The sequence below is a fragment of the Melanaphis sacchari genome, unplaced genomic scaffold (assembly GCF_002803265.2).
Source record: "Melanaphis sacchari strain LSU unplaced genomic scaffold, SCAv2.0 Contig417_pilon_pilon, whole genome shotgun sequence".
NCBI classification, from domain to species: Eukaryota; Metazoa; Arthropoda; class Insecta; order Hemiptera; family Aphididae; genus Melanaphis; species Melanaphis sacchari.
The window spans coordinates 1-24,806 of NW_020271267.1; the positions used below are offsets into that span (position 1 = coordinate 1).

The 24,806-nt window shown below is 28.2% G+C and overlaps 4 protein-coding genes and 1 pseudogene across 4 annotated transcripts; 3 read left to right on the top strand and 2 right to left on the bottom strand.

Moving 5' to 3' along the window:
• Positions 1-8,715: 8,715 nt before the first annotated feature.
• On the top strand, positions 8,716-9,306 carry LOC112597429. Its single transcript, XM_025343475.1, has one exon. The coding sequence runs from the start codon at positions 8,716-8,718 to the stop codon at positions 9,304-9,306; it is 591 nt and encodes a 196-aa protein (XP_025199260.1).
• Positions 9,307-10,247: 941 nt separating this feature from the next.
• On the bottom strand, positions 10,248-13,983 carry LOC112597431 (52 kDa repressor of the inhibitor of the protein kinase-like). The gene is made up of 5 exons (XM_025343476.1): positions 13,945-13,983; positions 13,150-13,266; positions 12,416-12,682; positions 11,384-12,225; positions 10,248-11,310 (listed from the first exon to the last, which is right to left on the bottom strand). Exons 1-5 carry the CDS (start codon positions 13,981-13,983, stop codon positions 10,248-10,250), a joined length of 2,328 nt encoding a protein of 775 aa, XP_025199261.1.
• A 691-nt stretch (positions 13,984-14,674) lies between these two features.
• LOC112597432 lies at positions 14,675-15,283 on the top strand (annotated as a pseudogene).
• A 1,527-nt stretch (positions 15,284-16,810) lies between these two features.
• On the bottom strand, positions 16,811-19,450 carry LOC112597433 (zinc finger MYM-type protein 1-like). Its single transcript, XM_025343477.1, has 5 exons — positions 19,388-19,450; positions 19,183-19,318; positions 18,938-19,099; positions 18,359-18,529; positions 16,811-18,276 (listed from the first exon to the last, which is right to left on the bottom strand). Exons 1-5 carry the CDS (start codon positions 19,448-19,450, stop codon positions 16,811-16,813), a joined length of 1,998 nt encoding a protein of 665 aa, XP_025199262.1.
• A 915-nt stretch (positions 19,451-20,365) lies between these two features.
• LOC112597434 (protein ALP1-like) lies at positions 20,366-23,002 on the top strand. The gene is made up of 2 exons (XM_025343479.1): positions 20,366-21,047; positions 22,188-23,002. Exons 1-2 carry the CDS (start codon positions 20,607-20,609, stop codon positions 22,974-22,976), a joined length of 1,230 nt encoding a protein of 409 aa, XP_025199264.1. The 5' UTR covers positions 20,366-20,606; the 3' UTR covers positions 22,977-23,002.
• Positions 23,003-24,806: the final 1,804 nt, after the last annotated feature.

Here is a 24,806-nt window from a genome sequence, read left to right on the forward strand (position 1 = left end):
AAATCATTACCAGAATCATTTGATATGCAATTAAATGAAATTGAAAGTGATGAAATGAAATTGAAGAAAATAATGAGAAAATAACACTGATAAATTAGAATGTAAATCCCAAGAATTGTGTTGTATGCTGTATAATGTTCTTATAAATATAATTTTATAGTACTATATCATTGTTGACCATGGCTTATCAATACTTATTGCATTGCGTGTACTCAAGTAAGTAAACAGTTGAATATATCAATAATTTGTATGTATTTATTTGAAAGATCTAACAGAATTTTCATTAAAATTATTAATATAGGTAGATGAAAGATCATTTTCTCTGTTGAAAATAATTAAAACTCGCCTGAGAAATTCAATGGGTGAAGATAAATTGGAGCATTTATGATGATGAAGTCGAAAAATGTTTTATTTAGTATTGATAATGATGATATTATTAATATTTAAAACTAAAAGTGATTTATTAAATAATAAACTTTCTTACTAAAATCAAATTGATTGTAGTAATATATATATATTATAAATTATATTATTTTATTATTATTTATTTTATATACATCAATTACTTGAGATATACTTAATAAATTTTAAATGTATAATAGTTATTTATTTTGTTTTATATCAATTAATCAAAATATTTAAAAATGTAGTAAAATTGTTTTACATAAAAATATATATATTATATATAGTCAGTATACTGAGGGCCTCTAAATTATGATTTTCCTGGCTTTTTTCTCCAGTCCGCCATTGACCACGTGCATTTAGCTTAATATTCCTTTATAATATAAAATAAAATATTGAAAAAACTATATGAAGAATTATTACAAAATGTTATATTAATTCATATTTCTTTCCTACCCGAGTTTAAAATCCATTTTTTTGCAAGTTCAGTATCTTTTGGTATTGCATGAAAAATTACATTTTTAGAATTTCTTTTATTCATTTTGCAATTATAAAAAGCACATTTATCACCGAACATTTTAATAATAAAATAATAAAAATATTAATTTAAGTACGTCGTACACTCGTACCGTGTGTTCGAATCTATTGATTCCAATCAAAGAAATGAAAATACAAAACATTTTCTTAATATAGAAGTATAAATAGTTATTTATAAATAAAGAAATACGATTACGGCCGACGGCAGTCGTTGACGACAACAACGCGACGGGCGATTATAATTTTTAAATAATATTTAATTAATTAATTTTATTGTAGACAAAATATCATAACGCACTCTATCGGAAATAATTTCCTCGCAGCGTATTTTGTATTGCAGTGAGCGATATATAGTATTTATAATCAATGGTAGTAATGAAGTAATCAATTGGTACAAATTATATAGTAATTAACCTTTTAAATTAAAAACCAAGTAACTATTTTTTTTGTGTCTTATGGAGTAGTTATTTTTACATAGAAATATGAAAGTTACATTTATAGTTAGTTAATTTTCTTTTTTATAACTTGTAAAAGTTACAAGTTAATTAGAAAAAAACATAATTATAATCAGTTTTTTGTTTCATGTGATTTCAGTGATTTCTTTATAGGACACTAAGACTAGCAAGTTAGAAAAACAATTTATTTAATTCTTTTAATAAAGGTTAAAATACATTTATAAACATATGTTCAGTATTCCATGTGTTGTGCTCTGCACTAAACTATACTCCGTTTCAAAAGAGAAGACACCGGGCGGCGACCAGTTTCCGTTCGGCGGCGCGCATCCCCCACTTTGTCCCAGGGAACCACTTGTTTGATTAGCATGGTTGCTAGCGCTCCTAACCGATGATAAATATTTGACTGGTCGTTATACCAAACGATTCAAATTCCAATCTTTTTTGTGTATCATTTGTAATATCCTGTTTACACGCAGCACACCGTCACTAGCAAACGCTCAGTACCTAAATTGCATTTGATTTTTCATTATTATTTTTTTTAATTTTATTTTATTTACCGAAGAAGAAATGGCTGGAGTAGAATTTTCGTCGCCGGTTAAACGAAATATCAAAGGAAAGGTATGTATATTTTTTTAACTTGAATCAATTGTTTAAGAAAATGAATATCGACCATTTCATAGAAGCCGTAAAGTAACAAATATTCAAATTTAAAAACGTGACATAATATAAGAAATTTAATTAAATTTTGAAAAACAGTCGATTAAAAAATGAAGTTCATGCGGTTTAAGTTATTAGTTGAATCAAGGGTTGATTATAAGCCTTATATAAAATATATTAAATTTTATAATCAAAAATACGAAACATAACATGAAAAAACAAATTACTAATATTTAAACTATATTCATTTCATTAACAAAATTAAATAAAAAGTAAACCGAATACTACTTCTTTACCAATTGAAAAATTTAACGCTTTATACTATAACATCTATTACAAAGATTTAGTTAAAGAAATATTTATAAAACTGTTGAACAAGATACTGATACCCACTTTTTTCTATAAAAAAGTATTTTGTAACTGTAACTAATTTATACACCTACGTATAACATTTATTTTATATTAAAGTGTTTTTCTGTGATATACATGAGACACGTATAAAATATTTTTTTTCAAGGATATTGAACACAAAAACGTATTACCATGTGGTAAACCGATATGTTCTATTGTTTCCTTATAATATGAGTCGTTTTGTATCCATATAAGGACATACCAACTGTGCCCAAATGACCTTTTTTTTGTAAACTGTGCATCTGTGTCTGAAACTTATTTCAATATAGGTATACAGCATTTTAATTCACTACGTTATCTTTTATGTAACAAATGTGAACTGTTTATAACTATATAAGTTATAAGGCAAATAACTATTATTTACAGTTATTCAATTTAATAGTTTGGTAGGCAAAAACACGTGTTTGGGCATTTTATCCAAAATCACATATCGAGTTTTTACGATAATATTTTAATATATATTATAGCGAGTATGCACATGAACCACCAATTTGAGAAATGACCTAAGTCAATAAAAGGTTATTCGGAGAAAATAATAAAAAACTTTTTTTAAAGAACCAGTTACCAATACAGTATGTAAATTAACTAGAATGTCAGTAGTTGTGATTCGAAAAATAATTCAGATATTGTAATGCAGTTTTTTCAATGTAAATATGACTAATTGCCTACCTTTAATATTGGTCAAAGTAAAAATAATAAAAAACCACTTACATTTTTTTGAACATTTGAAAACAGCTATTTCATAGAGTTATTTACTTGTAATATGAAGAAAAAATAATATTGAAATCCGTTTAATTTTGAAAGATCGAAAGAAACTTCTATTTAAAAAAATAAAATATAAAAATATAAAAAAATATTATAGTTAAATTGTATATTTTTAAGAACTATAATGATCAGAACTCATAACTTCTAGCATTTACACATTTCTTTTTAGAGGATCTGGAGACGTATATTTGAGCTATTAATTTGTTTTAAAAACCTAAGATGTTAAATGTGAAATTCTATGTTGCATATTTTTGCATATTTAAAAGTTAAAATGATATTTTGCTTTTTTAAGTCTTTCTCAGTACCGTAGCCTTAAAACATTTTTTTCTTAATAACAACAAGTAATTATAGTAGTCTTAATTATTTATATTTCTAATTACATTACTTTTTAAACTCAAAAAAAATGTAAATTTACCAAATAAATAAAAAATTAACTTAAAAAAATTTAGTTAGAATTTTGATAAGGAATTAGTAATGTAATTTAATTACCAAAAAATAGTAATTTCACCAACACTGGAAATTACGTAATATAAAACTGCTCATTATTCATTTATAAACTTAACTTTTGTAAAAAAAATCAACCCAACACGTGAATATTCGATTTTGATAGGTAGGGTATGAAAATAAAATACAATACGATGTAATAATTCAAACACAATTTAAAACTACTTACAACTTAAAACTTATTTTATATTGGTAGGTACTATTAATTTTACTATATGCAATGCAATTTTAAAAATATAAAGATTAATTTAAAGATATTATCTTTTTTTTACGATGAAACTATTCATACTATTTTACGTTATTTCCAGTAAGGTATAATGAACTCGAAAGTTAATTACACTAATTATATGGTATACATTTATTGTTTTAAAATAATTTATTAAATAAATCTACAATTTTAAAATACTTTCAATTTTAAATTTCGAAATGTTTTTTATAAAAATTAATGTTGTGCAAATCCAGTGCTTGGTAAATAATATTCTCGCTTTCAAACATTTTTTTAAAAACTATTATTGTGATAAATTAGTATAAAAAATTTAAAAAAAAATGTTAAGTAATATTACTATTGTAGTACTAAATTTCTCACTTCATTTAAAAAAGTTTAAAATTGAAAAAGTCGATTTTCATTTTTATAAAAATGTAGATAACAAGATATATTTATTTTTTTTAATTTGTTTGTTCACGTCAACGTGAAATGATAATCAATGCGTATAAATCCAAATTGGCAGTCGATCCAAATTTGACTGTTAGAAAGGCGCGCGAAATCCTCTCTAAGGAATTGGGAATTGGTCAAAAGACAATTTCAAACACAATTGCCCAATATCGCGAAAACAAAACAGTGTCTTCGCCAAACAAAATAAAAATTTTCTAAAACGTTGAAACAAAAGTTGACGATTTTGATAAATATGCCATCAGAAGGAAAATCCATCAGTTTTGGTTTAATCGTGAACTGCCGACGTTAGATAAAATTTTGACGGTAGTTAATGAAGATAAAAGTCTACCAAATTTCTCTCGCACATCATTATATCGATTAATGAAATCCATGGAATTCGAATATGCTAAACGAGGTCGTAACAGCGCGTTACTTGAAAAAAACGAGAAAATTCTTTGGCGAAGACGGTACATTAGAGATTTACGAAAATACAGAGAAGAAGGTCGTCAAATTTATTTTCTCGACACGAAATTTGGGTAAATGCTGGAGATGTTACGAGCAGAATATGGCAGTGGCGGTTTTCCCGGGGAGGCAAGGGAGGCACCGCCTCCCTTGAAAAGTTAAAAAGAAAAAAGAAAAAAAATTTTTATATCCGATTAAAAATATTTATTTTATAATTTTTTTTTTATTTTATATTATTTACTTTTTTTATTCAATGTACAAATATTATTGTATTGTTGTAAAAAATAATTTTAAAACGGATGCCATGCGCCCCTATAATGGCCAATTATGTATAATATTTCCAATGATAGGAAAAGCATTAAAAATATTAAAAATATTACGTTATTTTCGTACTGTACTACAACAGCTGCCCGCTGTAGAGGCTTGAGGCGGCAACCGATTCTGTTGCCTACCTTGCTATCAAAGTGTACACGAAATTACACACTCACACACATAAACAATCGTTTGAACTGCGCATGCGCTTTGCTAGTTGGGCGGCAATAAACATTTTCGCCTCCTTCAGTGATAAGGATCAACCTCGCGGCTTATCACAGTGACACAATCACAAAACTGCTCATTTTCAATTATCAAAATAAATCGTATATCTCTATGCATAAAAGTAAATAATTATGAAAATTGAAAATGTATAGTTATTGGTTACTATAATAATTAATTTTGTAATATTGTATGTTGTATTAATCATTAGTGATTACTGATTAGTCCTTATGCAATTATTTATAAGACGTTATCAATTATAAGTACAAGTATAGTAATTCTAGTCCCTACTTCCTATTGTTTCTAGTGTTTTGAGTGTTTCTAGTTTTTTTGTGATTCGTGGTTTTAGTTCTTATTGTATAAAAATATGAATCCAATATATGACCCAATTGTATGTTTACTTGGAACTCCATTCAGTCAATGTAATACTCGTGATAAAACAGATATACTTGAGCAAGGTAAACCAACTCCATCTTTATCATGTTTAACTTCTGACAAAAAAGGTGGCAAAGTGTTTTCTAGATCATTTAGTGTAGCTTGGTATAAACAACACTCTTGGCTATGTGGCAGTTATTACCTACAAAAATTATTTTGTTGGCCTTGCTTGGTATTAGGGCATACAAAGTCTTTTTGGTCTACTGAAGGGTATTGTGATATTAAAAATTTGCCTAGAAGTTTACAAAGACATGAGTTGTCAAAGGAGCATATTCGAAATCATTTTAACTTAAAAACTTAGAAAAAAATTCTGTAACTATTGTTGATGCTCTCAGTGAACATGGAAAGTTATTTAAAAAGCATTATAACGAAAATGTGAGACTGAATAGATTATTTATGGAGCACATTATTGAAATAATTATATTTTTGGCTAAACAAGAATTAGCATTCCGTGGCCATGATGAAAGTAGCAATTCTTTAAATAAAGGAAATTATAAAGAGCTCTTTGAAATAGTTTTTAGTAGGTGTTCATTAGAAATAAAAAACCACTATAAAAGTATTCAAAATAAGTTTTCTGGTTTATCAAAAACAATTCAAAATGATTTAATTACATGCATTTCTGAATACTTGTTTAGTCATATCAAACAAGAAATCAAACAATGCATGTTTTATTCTGTTCAAATAGATGACACCACTGATATAACTCAAAAAAACACAATGTTCTATCATTTTAAGGTTCGTTAATAAAAATTCAGAATTAGTTGAGCGATTTCTAGGTTTTCATAATGTAAGTGATGATCATACAGCCGGAGGATTATTTAACCTGATAAGTTCTGTTTTAAATGAGTTTGACATAGAGAAAAAGTTAGTTGGCCAATGTTACGATGGGGCAAGTGTAATGACAGGGCATTTGACAGGATTACAAGCGAGAGTAAAAGATGTTGCACCCAATGCAATATTTACTCACTGTTTAGCGCATAGGTTAAACTTGGTACTGCAAAATGGCTGTAATATGAGTTCAAAATGTCGTATATTTTTTGCAAATCTAACTGGAATCTCAGCTTTTTTCCATAATTCCACCTCACGCACTAACGTTGTTGATTATATAGTAGGAAAACGCATTCCACAATTTGTTCAAACAAGATGGTCTTCACGTTCAAAAATTTTGAATTTGTTAGTCAATGAGTGGCCTAACTTTATAACTGTTTTTGACACTATTAGCATTGATCCAAAATCATCTGCAGAATCAATTTGTGGTGCTATTGGGCATTCAAAAAATTTGAAGTCTTTTGAGTTTGCTTTTATAGCACACATTTTTAATGATATTTTTTTAATCACTAACCATTTATTCAATACATTACAAACTAAATCCTTTGACATAGAATATTGTCTTAGAAAAATAAAAACAACATGTGATCTCATAGAAAAAAAAAAGGAACGATGATAATTTCTTAAACTATTTTAATACCGCAGTTGAATTAACAAAACATACCACAACAACAAGACAAAATTCTAAAAATGAATTAAGTTGTAAAATGTTATTTTATGAAATAATAGATAATATTATAATGCAATTGAATACAAGATTTAGTGATACTGATAAATTAAAATTTTTACAGTTAGGTGATGTTACAAAATTTAAAGAATATTCTACTAGATTTCCTGATAGTGGCTTGAATTGTCTTAAAAATACATTTACTAATATCTTTCAAGACAATAATAAACTAAAAACTGAATTAGAAGTTTTGTACAGTGATATTAGGTATCACAATCTTCAACATGTTTATGACCTAATTAAAATCTTTGAGAGTGATGGGTTAAAAGAAGTTATGCCAGAGGTGTATAAATTATTTGCATTAATATTAACTATTCCTTCAACAAGCGTTTCAGTTGAAAGAAGTTTTTCTTGCCTAAAAAGAATCAAAACTTATCTGAGAAATAGTACTTGTCAACAACGTTTAAGCTCTTTGTCAACAATATCAATTGAAAAATTATTAATACAACAACTTAAAGAAACTGAACCTTTTTTTGATGATGTCATAAATATGTATGCTAGTCAGAAAGAAAGAGTTATTGATCTTATATACAAAACTTAATATTTTTATTTTTAAGCAGTTAAGTGTACATAATTTTGTTTTTTTATTAGAAAAATTTATCTAGTCAGTAATGAAATTGATTGTCAAATATTTTATCTATAGGATTTAATTTATAACATAAAATAAGAAAGTCACTTGTTTTATTTGTTATACTTACTAAATGCTGTCAATTGGTTTTTAATAACTAAAAATATTTTATTATATGTTGAGATTTATTGAATCATTTTTTTTTTAATTAAATATTATGAGCTTATTATTTTATTTGTTTAATGCATTTTTACTTTTAAATTGTTTTTAAAGAAAAAAATGCAAATTTTGAAATTTAGATATACCTACCTATTTATTGTTATTTTATATTTTATTTATATTTTATACCTACTAGAAAGTACTAGTTATTTTTACACAAAACTATGTACTTATACAATTTTATCAATTAAATGTATTACTATTGAGTTTTTACTTTTTTAGTATACAGATCACAAATTATTCATTTTTGATTTTATTCCTTTTTAAATAGGGTCAGGGATGTGGGGGGCGAAGCCCCCCCCCCACAGGTCTCTTATGTGAAATTATTTGTCGCCTCCTCAGAAAATTATTGCCAAAACCGCCACTGGAATATGGAGTGACAATACTGTACAATCTAGCCAAGACGCTTTTTCCCAGGGATTATCAACAGGTGCAGTCAATCCCACAGGTAAAGGGAAGCGACTCATAGTAGTTCACATAGGGTCCGAAGACGGATTTGTTCCAGGTGGGCTTCTATGTTTCGAATCCAAAAAAAAACACCCAAGACTATCACGACGAGATGAATGGGGATTCTTTTCGTGATTGGTTGGAAGGTGTTTTGCCGAGCCTCAAGGAAAATTGTGTGATTGTGATGGACAACGCTCCTTATCACTCAGTGAAAAAAGAGAAATGTCCAACTACGCAATGGCGAAAGGCAGACATCATCAATTGGCTCACAAGTAAAGGGGAGGTAATCGATAACTCGATGATAATTCCGGAGTTATTAGAAGTGATAAAACGATTGAAACCTTTGTATTCAACCTATGTGATTGACGAAATGGTTAAGGAGCAAAACAAAGTAGTCTTACGTTTACCTCCCTACCACTGTGAGCTAAATTCTATAGAATTAGCTTGGTCTGTCGTCAAAGATCACGTAAAAGCCAACAACAAAACTTTTAAACTAGCCGACGTACATAATCTTCTAATCGAAGGTACTGTAAAAGTTACTGTTGAGATGTGGAAAAACTTTATCAGCCACACCACGAAAGCAGAAGACAAGTTTTGGGACATGGACAATTTGATTGATGAACTGATTGCAGAACAACAGAGAGTTGTACTAACTATCGGCAATTCTGATGACGAAGATGATTCTGATTTTTCTGATTTTTAATGTTTTTTTATTTTTGTGTAAATATTTAATTTGTATATTTTGTGACTGATTTTTACTATTGACAATTTTTATTTTTGTGTAAATATTTAATTTGTATTTTGTGACTGATTTTTACTTTTGACAATTTTATTTTCGTGTAAATGATTTGAGTAGTTTATATGGACCTGATTTTTACTATTGACAATTTTTTACAAATTAAATATTTACACAAAAATAAAAAATTGTCAATAGTAAAAAAAAAATCAGTCACATAAAATATACAAATTAAATATTTACACAAAAATAAAAAATTGTCAATAGTAAAAAAACTTCAGTCACAAAATATACAAATTAAATATTTACACATAAATTAAAAAATAAAAATTGTCAATAGTAAAAAAAAAATCAGTTTATGTGACTGATTTTTTATTTTTTAATTTATGTGTAAATATTTAATTTGTATACTTTATGTGACTGATTTTTTACTATTGACAATATTTTTATTTTTTATACATTATATAGTTACTCGTTTGTACATTATTATTTCAATATTTGTGTATTTTATATTTATCATACAGATATACCTAATTTAATCTATAATAAATTCCGTATTTTTTATTATGGACTTATTAATAAGTATTATGTTTGCTAATAAAATTAATTTTTTTTTAAGTACAGCTATTTATATAGGACTAAGCATAATTCAGACATAATTATTTGGGAAACCGATTATTATTACGCAGTGGCGTACGCAGGATTTTTCAATGGGGGGGGGGGGCTTGAAAATAAATTATTACTCAGTTGTCACTGGTTTATAAGTTTGAATAATAAAGTGCTTTTATATTTCTTAATTAAATTAAGCATAAAATATACAAGAAAGAAATGTATGAAAAAAGAACTAACAAAAAATATAATAACAAAAGTAATGAGCAATAAAATATATTTTTATTTGGTCCAGTCTGCTAATATTGTAGTCGCTTCGGTGATGTTTTTGAAAATTGTTGTATAACTTCCAATTCAGTTAGATTTTCTTTTTTATTTATATTTGCTAAAGCTAATCCATTAAGACGTTCTTCTGTCATGGTTGATCTTAAATAGGATTTCAAACGTTTCAATGTTGAAAATGTTCTTTCTGGTGTAGCAGAAGTAATTGGCAAAGTGGCAAACAGTCTTAACAGCACCTGGATGTTTGGTAATAGATTTGTACAGTGAGGTAGTGTATCAATAACTGATTGTGGTTTGTCATCATTATTATACCACTGACATCTCCACATATGTAGTTCAGCTCTAAGACATGAACTATCACTATATGTAAGATCTTTATCATAATGCATAGCTGCCTTTAAAATAGAGTCATCATCATATAAACTAAAATTTGATGGAATCAGTCCTTCCAGAGGCATAACATCAGATAGTCTATCATCAAATCGTGTATGCAAAGCTTGAATTATATAATCAAGAAATGGCAAATACACTGAAATTTTAAAATATGTTTCTGGATCGGTTACATTTATATTGACTCGATGAGTTTGTCGTCCACAAACTCGTGGCATACTTATTTCGACATCAAATTTTGCTGCAAATTCAACGATATCTTTAAACATTTTTTTAAAGTTAACATCTGCATTTTCTCGAAGTTCCTCTAATGCGCATCGAATCACCATTATATCAGACAATGCCTTTGACAAATCTTGCTGCTTACTTTGCAGTGATATACTAAGTTGCAATGTATATGAAAAACCAGTAACAGTGACTTCAAGTGACACTAAAAAATCACTTTTCATAATAGAATTTAAGTACAATGTGGCTTTGCACGAAGTTTCAAGATTAGTATCATTCTGTAGATCTTCAAGTGCATGAACTAAGTATATGTATAAACTCTTAAATGTTATTAGAGCATCATGACGTTCCACCCACCGAGTTTCACAAAGTTTTTTTAATTTCATTTTTTTACTTTGTTCAGAATTACTAGTTGTGTCCGCTTCAATAACTGACTTTAGTTTATCAGCTCTTTTTGCAGATGCACTAAAAAAAAGTAGCAACGCAAGACACAATTCCCAACATATTTTTAATAGATGGAACATTACAAGCTTTAGACAGACAAAGATTTAATGAATGGCTGAAACAATGTGTGTAGAAAGCAAGTGGTTGGTCATTTTGAATTAGAGCTTGAGCACCATTATTTTTCCCCGACATATTTGCACCACCATCATATCCTTGGCCTCTGAGGTTATTTATACTTAAACCAATATCTTTAAGCTTATCTAAAATTGAATTTTTTATTGCTAAACCTGTTGTTGAGTTCATTTCAACAAAACCTACAAAATCTTCTCGTATAATCCAGCAAGATGTATCTACATATCTTATACACACAGTCATTTGTTCAATTGTACTAATATCTGTCGTTTCATCCACCAGTATTGAAAAAAATATACATTTTTTGATTCGTTCTACTATTTTTCCTACTATCACATCTCCAACCGCAACTATTATTTCATTCTGTATTCTAGAGCTGATCATTGTACAATTTTTTGGTGAAGTTTCAATGTGGTTCAGAAGTGCTGTATCACCAGATTCAACTCGAAACGAAAGAAGTGCACGGAAAACTCCTTGTTCGCCATTCAAACAACTACTTCTAATTTCACTTGATGACAACAAACCAGATTCTCTATGCCCACGTAATGGCAAATTATTTCTTGCACAAAATAGAATTGTTTTTATAATTGGTACAATCCTCTTTCTATTGCTTTCAATTACTTGTTGTTTACGTTTATCAAGAAGAACGTCAACAGCTTTATTACCTCCACTTTCATAATTTATTAAAAAGTCATTTGCTCTTTGTACTGACAGAAGATGGTATTCCTTTTTTTCATGGTTTTTGAATTCATTAATGGCATCTTTAAATTTCACCATGGGTTCAGTAACCAATTTTCCCAAACGCTGAAATATAGTATAATATGTTGTACGTTTTAATATTTAATTTTCTAAATTACCATATTTATTGAACAAGCTTTATTTATTATTTTAATATTTTAAATGAAGATTATCTAAATAACTATATAAAAAAAAAATGGTAACTGATAGTGTTAAGAACCATAGTTATTAAGTAAAAGTTTCATGCATTATTTACCTGATTTGCTATTCCACCACCAGAAAATGCAAACAATATACATTGTTTACAGTATGCGCCTTCTTTTTGATGACTATAGGCTAGCCAAGGAAATGTTGTTAAATATTTGTACTGAAACTTTCTTTTTTGCTTTCCTTCTATCTTCTCTGGAAATGCAAAATTAGGTAGAGGTACCCAAGCAAGCTTTAAGCATTTAGCAATTTCAGATTGTTTCAGTCTTTGGTTTGATAAAAAGCAAGCAATATCATTTGTATAAATTTCTGAAGACTAAAAGCAAATATCAAGAATAATTTAATAGTAATTCAAGATATTGTAAGGAAATAAGAAATTATATTGAGTATTAACTGTATTTATTTAAATAGTTTGGTAATTATAGCAACAATGTACTATTAAAAAAAAAAAAAAACTAATAAGCAGTAACCCATTAATATTTATAGCAATAATACAATAAGCCAATAATTAAATGAATATTAATTAAATGTTATCATAATATGATACATAATACATAAGCCTAATCTTATCTACCTATATGGCTATATATCTATAAATATATTTGTGTATTTGCATAAGTAGCATTATTAATTTTACCACTGTAACTAAGCATTACAGGTTAAAAATAACCTGTCATAATCAATGTATGATTTACTTACTATTTAATGAAGAAGTCATAGGTAGTAATCGTACATTATAATAAATAATATTTAACAATTAACAATCAAATTATTAATACATACCAAATTAATAGAGGTAGATGTAGAATCTGTAGATGTGTTGTGTACCACATGATTAGACATAGATTTAGAATCATTATTATTATCTTCAGCAGTAGATACAGAATTAATGCAATCATCCTATAATTGTTATAATAAAAGTTCATATTTGTTTAATTGTTTAAATATATAAATTACATTACTTACAGTTTTTTTTTTCTTCGAACTGAAAATCGAAAATAAACTTGTCCTTTTTTCTGACATAATAAGAAATTTAAAAAATGAAATGGTATTAACTATACAACTTACACTTCAAAACGATTCAAAAACAACGGATTGCTGCAAGGTTTATAATCTATAAACCTTGGGATTACTGTGCAAAAAAAATTATATAACCAAAAATATTTCTATAAAGCTATATTATATTATATTATAAGATTGTATATAATTTATATATAACTCGGGCATCGGAATAACGATGTTTGGATAGACGGATAGTGTTGCTAACATCAGTTCAATGTTTATCATAGATTATAGATTTATATAGACTGTGGCACGGCTAAAAATAGTATCTTCAATCGTGTTTACTGACTATGGGATGTATAAAAATATTATCTATGAACCTTAGGAGTTTAGTCAGTTTAGGACAATATGGTCTGCATTGTTTGCATTGTTTGCAATAAATAGGTAAACACACGATTTAAGAAACTATATTAAATCGAGGTAAATATAAAAAAAAAAAACAATAATATGGCAATGGGGGGGGGCTTCAGCCCGTTAGCCACCCCCCTGCGGACGCCACTGTTATTACGCAGTAACTTGTATTTGTTTAATTTTGTTGTACGGCATTGATTTCATTCTTTGTAATTCGGTGTATACACATCGACAATAGTCGGTAAAGTTCGGAAATGATCATCGGCGTATGGTAGTGGGGAAAATTGTGGTAAAGCGTTGCTACGCTCGTCATTCGAGCTGCGCAAAACCGGTGTCTTCTCTTTTGGAACGGAGTATAGTTTAATTGAAGATCTTGATAATAATATATGCGAACAATTTAACTCAATTATCAATAAATACGTTGGCGGAAAAAGAATTAATTTTTCTCAAAATAATAATTATTCAACCAGATTAAAAGCAACTATTATTTCATTTAATTCTAGAACCTACTTACGCACAATACATAAAAAAATAATGAATTTTAGTCTAGTATAGATACAGTTAGAATTATTATCCGATTGTACTAATGTAATAGTATTTAAATATATTATATATTAACATATTTTATATTATTCAATAGTTTTTTAGTTTATTACTATTTTATTTTTATTTTTATTTTCGTATTTTTATTTCCATTAATATAAGTCAAAATAGATTTTATACTCATATATATTTATATGTATTACATACATTTCAGGAACGGTTGGTAAAAGGTTTATAAAAAACACGGATCGAATAAGGTTAAACACTATTAACAGACGAAAATTATATAATAGCCAAAATAACTATAGGAAGAAAATTGTTAGTGCGCGATCAGGAGGTCCTGACAACCATTATGGGTTAGCTGAACCTCTTATAGATACATTAGATGAAGATGAACTAGAAAAAAAAGAAAAATGAATTTATTCAATACCTGCGTACAGTTGACTTAAAACAAATAGAGGTTAATACGAGAGATCAAAACTTGAATCCTAACTGGTTTCAAGAACGTAAAATTAGTTTGACAGCTTCGCGGTTTGGCGAAATTTGCAAAATGCGACAAAATACCAGCTGTAAAACTATAGTTCACAGTATACTCAATAAACCCCCAATAACATCAAAACAAATGACCTATGGACATAATATGGAACATAAAGCTAAGAAGAAACTGGAGGAAATCATTAATCTTGATGTTCAATGAAGTAGTCTTGTTGTAGATATTAGTTTTCCATATTTAGCAGCGAGTCCAGGTTAATTTTTAATTTTTTTATTAAGTATGTCGTAAATCCATTTAGTTTTTATTTTATTTAGTACCTATATAAATTAGAAAATGTATATTATAATATTTTTATTTATTGTAGATGGTTTAGTTGGGGATCAAGCTATTGTAGAAATAAAATGCCCATACGTAGCAAAAGATGGTGAAAACAGTATTGATGCCGTAAATAATAAACTTGTAAGTTAATAACGTTAAAATACTTTTACTATATATATTATTATAATACACTATAAATCAAGTAATTTACTTATGTTGTATAAAATATTTTGTGCTTCATGTATTAGTACACAAAAGTACTTAACACTTAACAGAAATGTTGGTTAATAAAAAGTTGTGATTGCTGTGAGAGAGTAGCGAGCGCACTTAGTGTTAGTACATTACAAATAATATTTAGGTGGCTAATGTATAAAATCAACACCGCAACGGTCAACTGTATTGATGTGAAAACGTGAAATGTCATTATTTTCTATAATGTGTATAATAGTGTGTGTAAATGGGGTAAACAGTAATTCTAATTAATAGTTGATTTGTAAATATGCGCAGACATTACAAATATTGCAGCAGAATTTAAGTGTATCTACGAACATAGGCGTGCGCAGACTTCTGAGTCAGGTATGGCTAAAATTCAATTTGACCACCCACCTCACCCCCTTGTCTTGGTCACACAAAAAATTTTTTTTTTAAATTTTCAATACAAACTTTGAAGTGACCCTTATATTGTTAGTGACTGGAAAATGTAAGCAATAATTTTTCATTATTTCACACTTACAATTATTCATCAATATTGATTTTAAATTTTGACCAAATATAGTTTAATAAAACAATTCAAACGTTCAAAACATAATATTATATAATATTAAAAATTGTCAATTAACATAAATACTTACATAACACGCAATTAAAAAAAATAAAAAATGTCAAATCAAAAAATGTAATTATTATACTTTATAAAATAATTCTACGATTTCCTTCAATCAAAAGTTTAAATTCTTCAATGACCTCATCATAGTTGATGTTCCCGGTTTCTTCTTGTTCAATAAATATATATAAAAGAGCATCCAATCGTTCTTGGTTTATTGTGGATCGAAGCTTGGTTTTAATAATACTTAGTTTAGAAAAGGCCCGTTCACAGCTACAACTTGTAACAGGAATAATAACGAATGACTTAAGAACAATTAAAACATTTTTAAAAATAGTTGACCGATCTCTCTCGTTGAGCCATTTTATCCACATATAAACTTCTTTAGTTGATGTTCCTTTTAATGTTTCAGTGTTATCCATGTTTTTTAATAATTTTATTTCAGATTTTATTTCATTAACATTAATATCAAATAAAGTTTTAAAATATAAAATATCTTCATTTGTAGTCTCGAGATTAACCAAATTTCCAACCCCTTCGATTAGTTTAAGACTTTCTTGGTTGAATCGAACGTTTAATCCAGATATAATTTGGTCAAGTGCAAAATAAAAACAAGAATGTTTCATTTCATCTTTTTTAGTTTCCTCAAAATATTGATGTTCATGGTTGTCATCAACCTTTTTAGATATTTTTCGTTTCTTGACGTTGGGAATGTCAATATTATTTTCATCACACATTTTAATAACATTGTAGTATATTTTTTCATATTCTTCATCATCAGACCTATATTGACATATTGTTAGTTTTAAAGATTTTATCAAATTAACAGCTGTTAGAAGATCAAGTTCTTTGCTTTATAAATTTGTACTAACTTTTAATATAACTGAAAAAATAGGCTCCAGCATATTCAGGGCGAATATAAAATTAAAAGATTTCATTTGAAAAATTAATCCACGAGCTTTAGCGCTTACATCAGAGAGTCTGATTGAATCACAAATTTCTTGAAGCGCCTTAACCAAAGCTGAATAATTAAATTTAATAGCGGATATAGCTTCAGATCGACAAGCCCATCTTGTGTTAGATATTGATTTTAGCGTTACAAGTTTTACATTTATTTGTTTAGCAATTTTTTCAAGTATAGCATGCCTAACACAACTACTTTCAATGAAAGCAAAAATAAGCTGTACAGTTCCAAAAAAATCAAATACTACACGGTTCTTTCTACCTACGGAATCAACTAAAACTAAATTTAAACAGTGGGCATAGCAGTGAATGTACATTATAGAATTATTTTTTGCTTTACATTTTGCTTGAACTCTATTATTAAACCCAGACATAGTAGCTGCACCATCGAAGCATACACCAACAACAGATGACCAATTTAAGGATAGTTTATTAACTAATACATAATTTAAGCTGTTGAATATAGACTGGGCATCAACGGTTGTAAGTCTTTGCAAACACACAAAATGTTCAACTGGTTTGTTTAAAATTGAATCAAAATACCTAATAACTATAGACATCTGTTGATGATGCCCTACATCACTGGTTTCATCAGCTATTATTGATATTTTTTTATTTTGCAAAAGTAATGCCAATTTTCTCTTAAAGTAGTTATAAAGAGCCATAATAATATCATTTTGAATTCGATTGCTGGAGTACAGAGCGTTCCGAGGACTAGAATCCATATGATTTTTAAATATTGGATCATACTTAATTAATAGTTTGGATATCTCTTTGAACATTCCTTGATTAAAGCTATTAATACTTTCGTCATGTCCCCGAAAAGGTTTACCTGATTTTGCTAATAGTATAGTTATATCAATTAGTCTTTTAAAGAAATCCCTATTTTTTAGGCGTTCGCACTCCCGTTGACTAAGTTCTAATTTTTTGTTTTCATCAATAATAACATCTATTGGGTTCCCATCAAGAAATTTGGACATTGATATAGTACTATAATTATGAGCTTTTGAATTCTGGTGGTTGTTGAATGCTGTTGTTGCATTCTTCCAATGTCTAAAACCTCTAATGGAAAATGCATGATCTAGTTGGCTATTGTTCAAAGAATTACCTTTGAACATTCTACATGGAAAACAGAATGCAGCATCTTTAATTGGAGAATATTCTATCCACTTATAATTATTATAATAACGCGAAAGAAACCCACGATATTGATTACCGCTTAATGTTCTTGGGAAGGTAATAATGGGTTGATATGGACCACAAATAATTCTATTTTTAAATTCAAATCTATTTTTTGGTGGATCAATTGATGGATCTTTTGGATCAATAATTGTATGTTCAAATTCAACCGTATCACCTATATTTATATAATAAGCAATAAGCATTAAGCACTATAACGACTTATAAATCAAAAATAAATCAATCATATCAATTTTTACCTGGTAATATTGATACATTATCTGAAGCTTTAGCATTATCAACCACAGCCATAGCAATTTGCTCAACAGCATTATCTGAAATACTATTACTACTAGCACCCATCACCATAGAAATGTGCTCTTTACATGTTTGCTCAATATTACATTGGTTGTTTAATTTGACTAAATCATCTATATTTGAAGATATATTTGTGTAATAAGCAATAGGCAATAAGCATTAAGAACTATAACTATAACTACAACTATAACTAAAGACCAGATTTTGCATAAAATGCATGTTGCTATTTTTAACATCATATACATGCAGTCAATGATTGTCCACAAATCATTAATTGATTGATTAAATATCAAAATTTAATACTACATAGTGCATGTTTTAACAAAAAAATATTTTTTACAATGTACCTTAAAATCAATTATAAAAATGTAATAAAAATGTATATTTTATTTTGGATATTATTATGAATTTTTTTTTTTTTTGCATATTTTGATTTTTTTTTAGTGCATGTTTGTTTTACAATTTAAAATGCATATAAATCCAGTATTTAACTATAACCATTAATAAAAATCAATTTTTACCTGGTAGTACTGATACATTATTTGAAATATTAGTATTATCAACCCCAACCATAGCGATTTGCTCAACATCTGAAATACTATTACTAGCAATTATCTCCATAGAAATGTGCTCTTTATATGTTTGTTCAATATTATATTGATTGTCTAATTCAACTTCATCGTCTATATTTGAAGACATATTTGTTTAATAAGCAATAAGCATTAAGCACTATAGTCTATAACCATTCATAAAAATCAATTTTTACCTGATAATACTGATTCATTGTTGGAAGCATTAGCATTATGAACCAAAGCTATATCGATTTTCTCAACATTATTTGAAATACTAATACTAGAAGAAGATCCAGAACCCAGCAAAGAAGATTTATTAGAAAAAAACGACTTAATGGATTTATTATTTAATTTTGCTTTTTTGATCCGGCATGTTGTTATGTGACGTCGCCAGTTTACGTTATTGAATTTAGCTTTCAATCTACCACATGGACAATATTCTTCATCATTTTGAAAAGACATATTGAAAAAAGTGCGTTATAACTTGTACACAAGACACACGTTAGAAACAAGAAACAACTTTTTAATAATTATTAGTTAGGTACCTATTAATAAGAACACAGAGTAGAAATCACATTCACAACTTAACAGTACGTAAACGTAATACGTAGATGGTATAATAACATATTAACATTGTTATTATAGCAACCTTATTAGATAATAATATATAAAACTTATTTTAGGTAAATAAAACGTATCCATTTAAAACGATAAAATAAACGGAATAGTGATAACAGATGATAAAGCATGCACAAATATTAAAAATGATAAATAGTAATCAGTAGATAACCAATAGCCAATAGGTAATCGTTTAAGATAAAGATTAAACATATTGTTATATGCTTATAAGGTATAATAGTCACTATTACATTCAAGCGCTAGTGGAGAATTTTCCAGCTGTTTTTAATAGTGATTTCGGTAGACACTTTACATGATTCGTCGGGCCACCATATTATCTTAAATCGTGGTATTCTATGATACTGGTCAAATTATCACATTTTGATGGTAAATACTAAATATTATCTATGATTTTGATTTATTTTTTTATCAATTTTCTACGGTTACAACACAGAATAATTATTATTATTATTATTCTGTGGTTACAACACGTATAACACCTTATTACTTTCTTAGGTCCCAAGTATAAAAAAAAGGCTCAGGTGGGGCTATAGCCCAATCAGCCCTACCCGTGCGCACGCCTATGTCTACGAATTTTAAATTTACGCGATCCGTCACGATTGAAGGTTGAGAAAATAATAAATATTGCTCCCGAGTCCCGGATGAGTAGACGCGACAGCCGGCCGCCGTCTAAGAATAATGGGCGTGGCCTAGCGTCGCGTGCCTGCGGATCGTGAAAACACTTATGCGTAGTTTACACGATGCTAGTTTACTAGCGACTAGTGAAACACCATACTATCTTACTATCTCACTAGTATATAGTAAAATAGTTATTTCATATACACGATATTCAAATACTAGTAGTTACTAGTAGTTAAAGTACCACTAGTACCAGTAGTCAGTACAGCCTCATGACTGGTCATCGTGAAGTACCCACTGCTGTTTGATTTAATTTGTTTTTTCATCTATAATAAGTTTGTGATATATTTGTGTTTATGCCATGGACAACAAATTTGTTTTGGCGTGTATACATTTTCTGAGAACCGCAATAAAAATTGAACTTGAAAGAAGAAAAAAAACTAAGAAGAGATTGTGGGTAAAAAAATGGATTTCTAACAGACATTATTTAGGAGCTTCTTCTACCTTACTTAAGGAGTTGGCGGTGGATGATCAACTGTCATATAGAAACATAATGCGAATGAGTACAGACAACTTTGAAAATCTTTTGTGTCTCACTAGAAGCATGATACAAAAGCAAGATACAAATATGCGAATGGCACTACCGGCCAAGTTAAAACTTGAGATAACATTACGTTTTTTAGCAACGGGAGATTCATTCAAGTCTTTACAATATTTGTTCAGAGTACCAGCATGTACAATTTCAAAATTTTTGCCCGAAGTTCTTGATGCGATAATAGAAGCTCTTAAATCATATTTAAAGGTTAGTAAAACATAATTAAATTGTAAATCAATAGTATCAAAGCAATGTTAGGTAATTATTAGATTATATTAAATCAGATATTATTATTGTGTTTATTATTAAGTACACTGAAAAAATATTATAATATTAATTGTAAAATTATAAAAAATTATTAGGAATTGAATACAGTAGTACGATCTATTATACCTATATTTGATTTAATCGAATACAAAATCGTCGAATGTATTTTCCATAGCTTTTTTAATAACATCGATTGTTTCATCAGTTGAACTATAATCGGAATGTGTTGAAGCCGCTTGACTTTCTTCAGAAATGTTCGATGAGTTTGAAGTTACAATTGTATTTGGTGATGTAAATGGATGTTGAATTAACTGTGTTGGATTATCATCTGATGAAATATTGCGTAGAATTGAATTAGTAATAGCAGTTTGTATCTCCTGCTGTAAGAGAATTCTTTGACGTAATGGTAGTTCGCGTAACTGTGAAGAGACATATTTTCCAAATTTATCACAAGCGTCTTCATTTTTTATTTTCCCAGCCATTTCATCCAAACTAGCTAATGCATTTTCGAGAAGAGGTTCATCAGAACGTTTCTTCTTACGTGGTGTAAATTTTGGTGGTTTCATTTTCTCCGGCGATTTTTCTTGTTCAGAAGAAAGTTCTCCACAAAAATTCGTACTACTCGAAGAATTAAAAGTAGTCTCTTGTAATTTATTTACTTCAGTTGAATCAGTCTGTTTTTGAGGCTCTTCATAATTTCCATTGTTAGGATTATTCAGTGTCTGTATTGGGAAATTTTGAAATAATAAATAAATAATTATAAAAAAAACTAAGAAAAAAACATAATTATATAATTTTAAAACTACTGACAATTTTTTAGTTTTGACCCCCCTCCCTCCCCCAAAGTAAGATATAGATTTACTTTGCTACCAGAAACCACCTTTTTAAAACATTATTTGGGTTTTTATTATTGAAGCACTTTTACTACTCCAAAAATAAAATCAATAAAAATATTAAATAGTTATTAATATTATTATAAATATAATTGAAAATCCTTATTATACATTCTGTATAATATACTTGAAATATTTAATTATATAAACACAATGTTTACTGTATTGTATTTTTATTTCTATGTAGGTACCTACCACTAATGATGAATGGGCAAAAATTGCTGAATTATATGATAGACGATGGAATTTCCCCAAGTGTTGTGGATCAATTGACGGAAAACATGTTCAAATTAAAAAACCTATAAATAGCGGCTCAGCGTTTTACAATTACAAAGGCACCTTCAGTGTTATTTTATTTGCCCTGGTAGATGCAAATTATTGTTTCCGCTATTTAGACATTGGTGGAAATGGCCGTGCAAGTGACAGTGCCATATTTCGAGACTCGACATTAAATATAGCCATGGAAAATTATACCCTAGGTTTTCCTGACGAACATGTAATAATAGGAGATGATGCTTTTCCTTTGAGAATAAATTTAATGAAACCTTATAGCAAACGTAAATTATCCAATAAGGAAGTAATTTTTAATTATAGGTTATCAAGGGCCAGGCGCGTAGTCGAAAATGCTTTCGGAATATTAGTTTGGCGATTTAGAGTATTTTTAAGACCAATAGAATTACAACCATCAACCGTGGACAAAGTTATTTGGAGTGCTTGTGCTCTACATAATTGGCTACGGATGACAAATTCAAAAGCATATTTTCCATCTAATGCAGTAGACACCGAAGATTTAAACACTGGCGCAGTTACTTCAGGGTTGTGGCGTGATTTTACAAGTGGATTGGCATCAACATCGCAATTAGGAAGCAACAATTATAAACAAGATGCTGAGAGTATAAGAAAAAAATACACAGATTTTTTTTTCAACGAGGGTTCCGTTCCATGGCAGTGGCAAAAATGTGGGATAACAGATTAATCATGAAACTTAATTTTATACATTAATTTGCGAATATTTAAAACATATTAATAATTTAATTTAATTGTATTCATTATTTGGCAAGTCTATAATATACTTACCTAATAATAAATATAATATAAATAAAATATTTGTAAGTTCTTCATTTTTGAGTTAAATATATACTATATATTTATTATACTATATTTTCTATATTTATTTTAATTTTAAAATTCTGATCTAATCTAAGTATATTAAAAAATATGCTAATTATTACAATATGCTTACATCAGATTGCTACAATTTTAGAGTCAAGTATAACCACTCAGTTTGGGAAAGACATTATTAATTTAGTAATTAAATACCATATATACAAGATGGATAAAAATTAACGAAAAATGTATAGTAAAATGTATAATAAAAATAAAACTTACCAAATTTGACGACGATTCACGTGTTGAGGTAACTTCATTCAAAAAGGTATTGGCTCGATTAAACCAAATAAGTTTTGGTTTATATAAAGAATCAGTACCAGCTCCACTTTTTTTGCTCCTATTGATTTTTGCGATTTCCTGTCTGTATACGTCACGAATCGATTTAATTTTAAGACGCAATTGATCACTGTCCACAACAAGTCCGATACTACTTAAATTATTTTTAAGTTTTTCAAAATTACTGATTTTTAAGTTTCTATTTAAATAATCTTTATGTTTAATGTTCCATAATATTGGATATTGTTTGTATACATCGAGAAATTGGAAAATATCATCATTGTTCCACTTCACTTGACTCATCATTAATTTGTTTATGATATATTCAACAAGAAAATTAACAGAAACAATAAATAATTAAAACTTATTATAATATCTGAATAATGAATATTCGGTATCGACGTATCGTTTTTAGTGTTTTCACAAACTCACTGCTGTTGTTTTCACACACACTACCGGGGAAATACAAGCTACTAGTTCAAAATAAACAACTATTTCCCAATTACATGATACTATTTTTACTCGCATTGGATAAAATAGCATGCTTGTTTGCTAGTAAAGTTGAAATATTTTAACTTAACTCGCAAACTAGTTTAGTATCAAAATAGTTTGCTAGTTTACGAGCACGCTCAACTAGACAATGCTTTTTTACTATCAGATAGTGAACTAGCTTACTAGTCGCTAGTAAACTAACATCGTGTAAACTACGCTTTAATAGCGCATTCACTCGGGCATTAAATACGTTTCGATTTACGTGTGGCGTCCTCTTAAGGCCTGGATCTTGAACATCATTTTCAACCTCAATGATAGGTTTACATCCATACATTCTAAAATGTACGTGAAAATAAATTAAAACAATATATTAATAATATAATATAGTTTTATATTAAAACTTAATGTTAGAAGTACCATCGTACTGATTAAATTACTTAAAACTTTTAACAAAATTAGATCCATTGTCAGTTGTAGTAAAAGATATTTTGTTTAGAATCTCAAATTTTAAATAAACCGATTCCATTGCACCTGCTAGCACATCAAATGTATGACGACCATCCAATCTTTTAATTGTCAAAAGTACAGATTTCCTACTACTTAAGTTTTCTTCATCAATCCAGTGACATGTAATACCAATATATGATCTGTATAAAATAATATTATAATTTATAATACATACTAGAAAAGAACATTTTAGAATTTATTAATCTTAATAATAAAAAATGTATACCTATACCTTTTAAAAATGCTCCAACAATCAGCTGTAGTTGTAAGATATTTAACACTAGACATACCTTTAATTAAATTATATATAAGATGATCAAATGCTGCATTTAATCTACACATTAGGGTTGGTCGTGAAAGC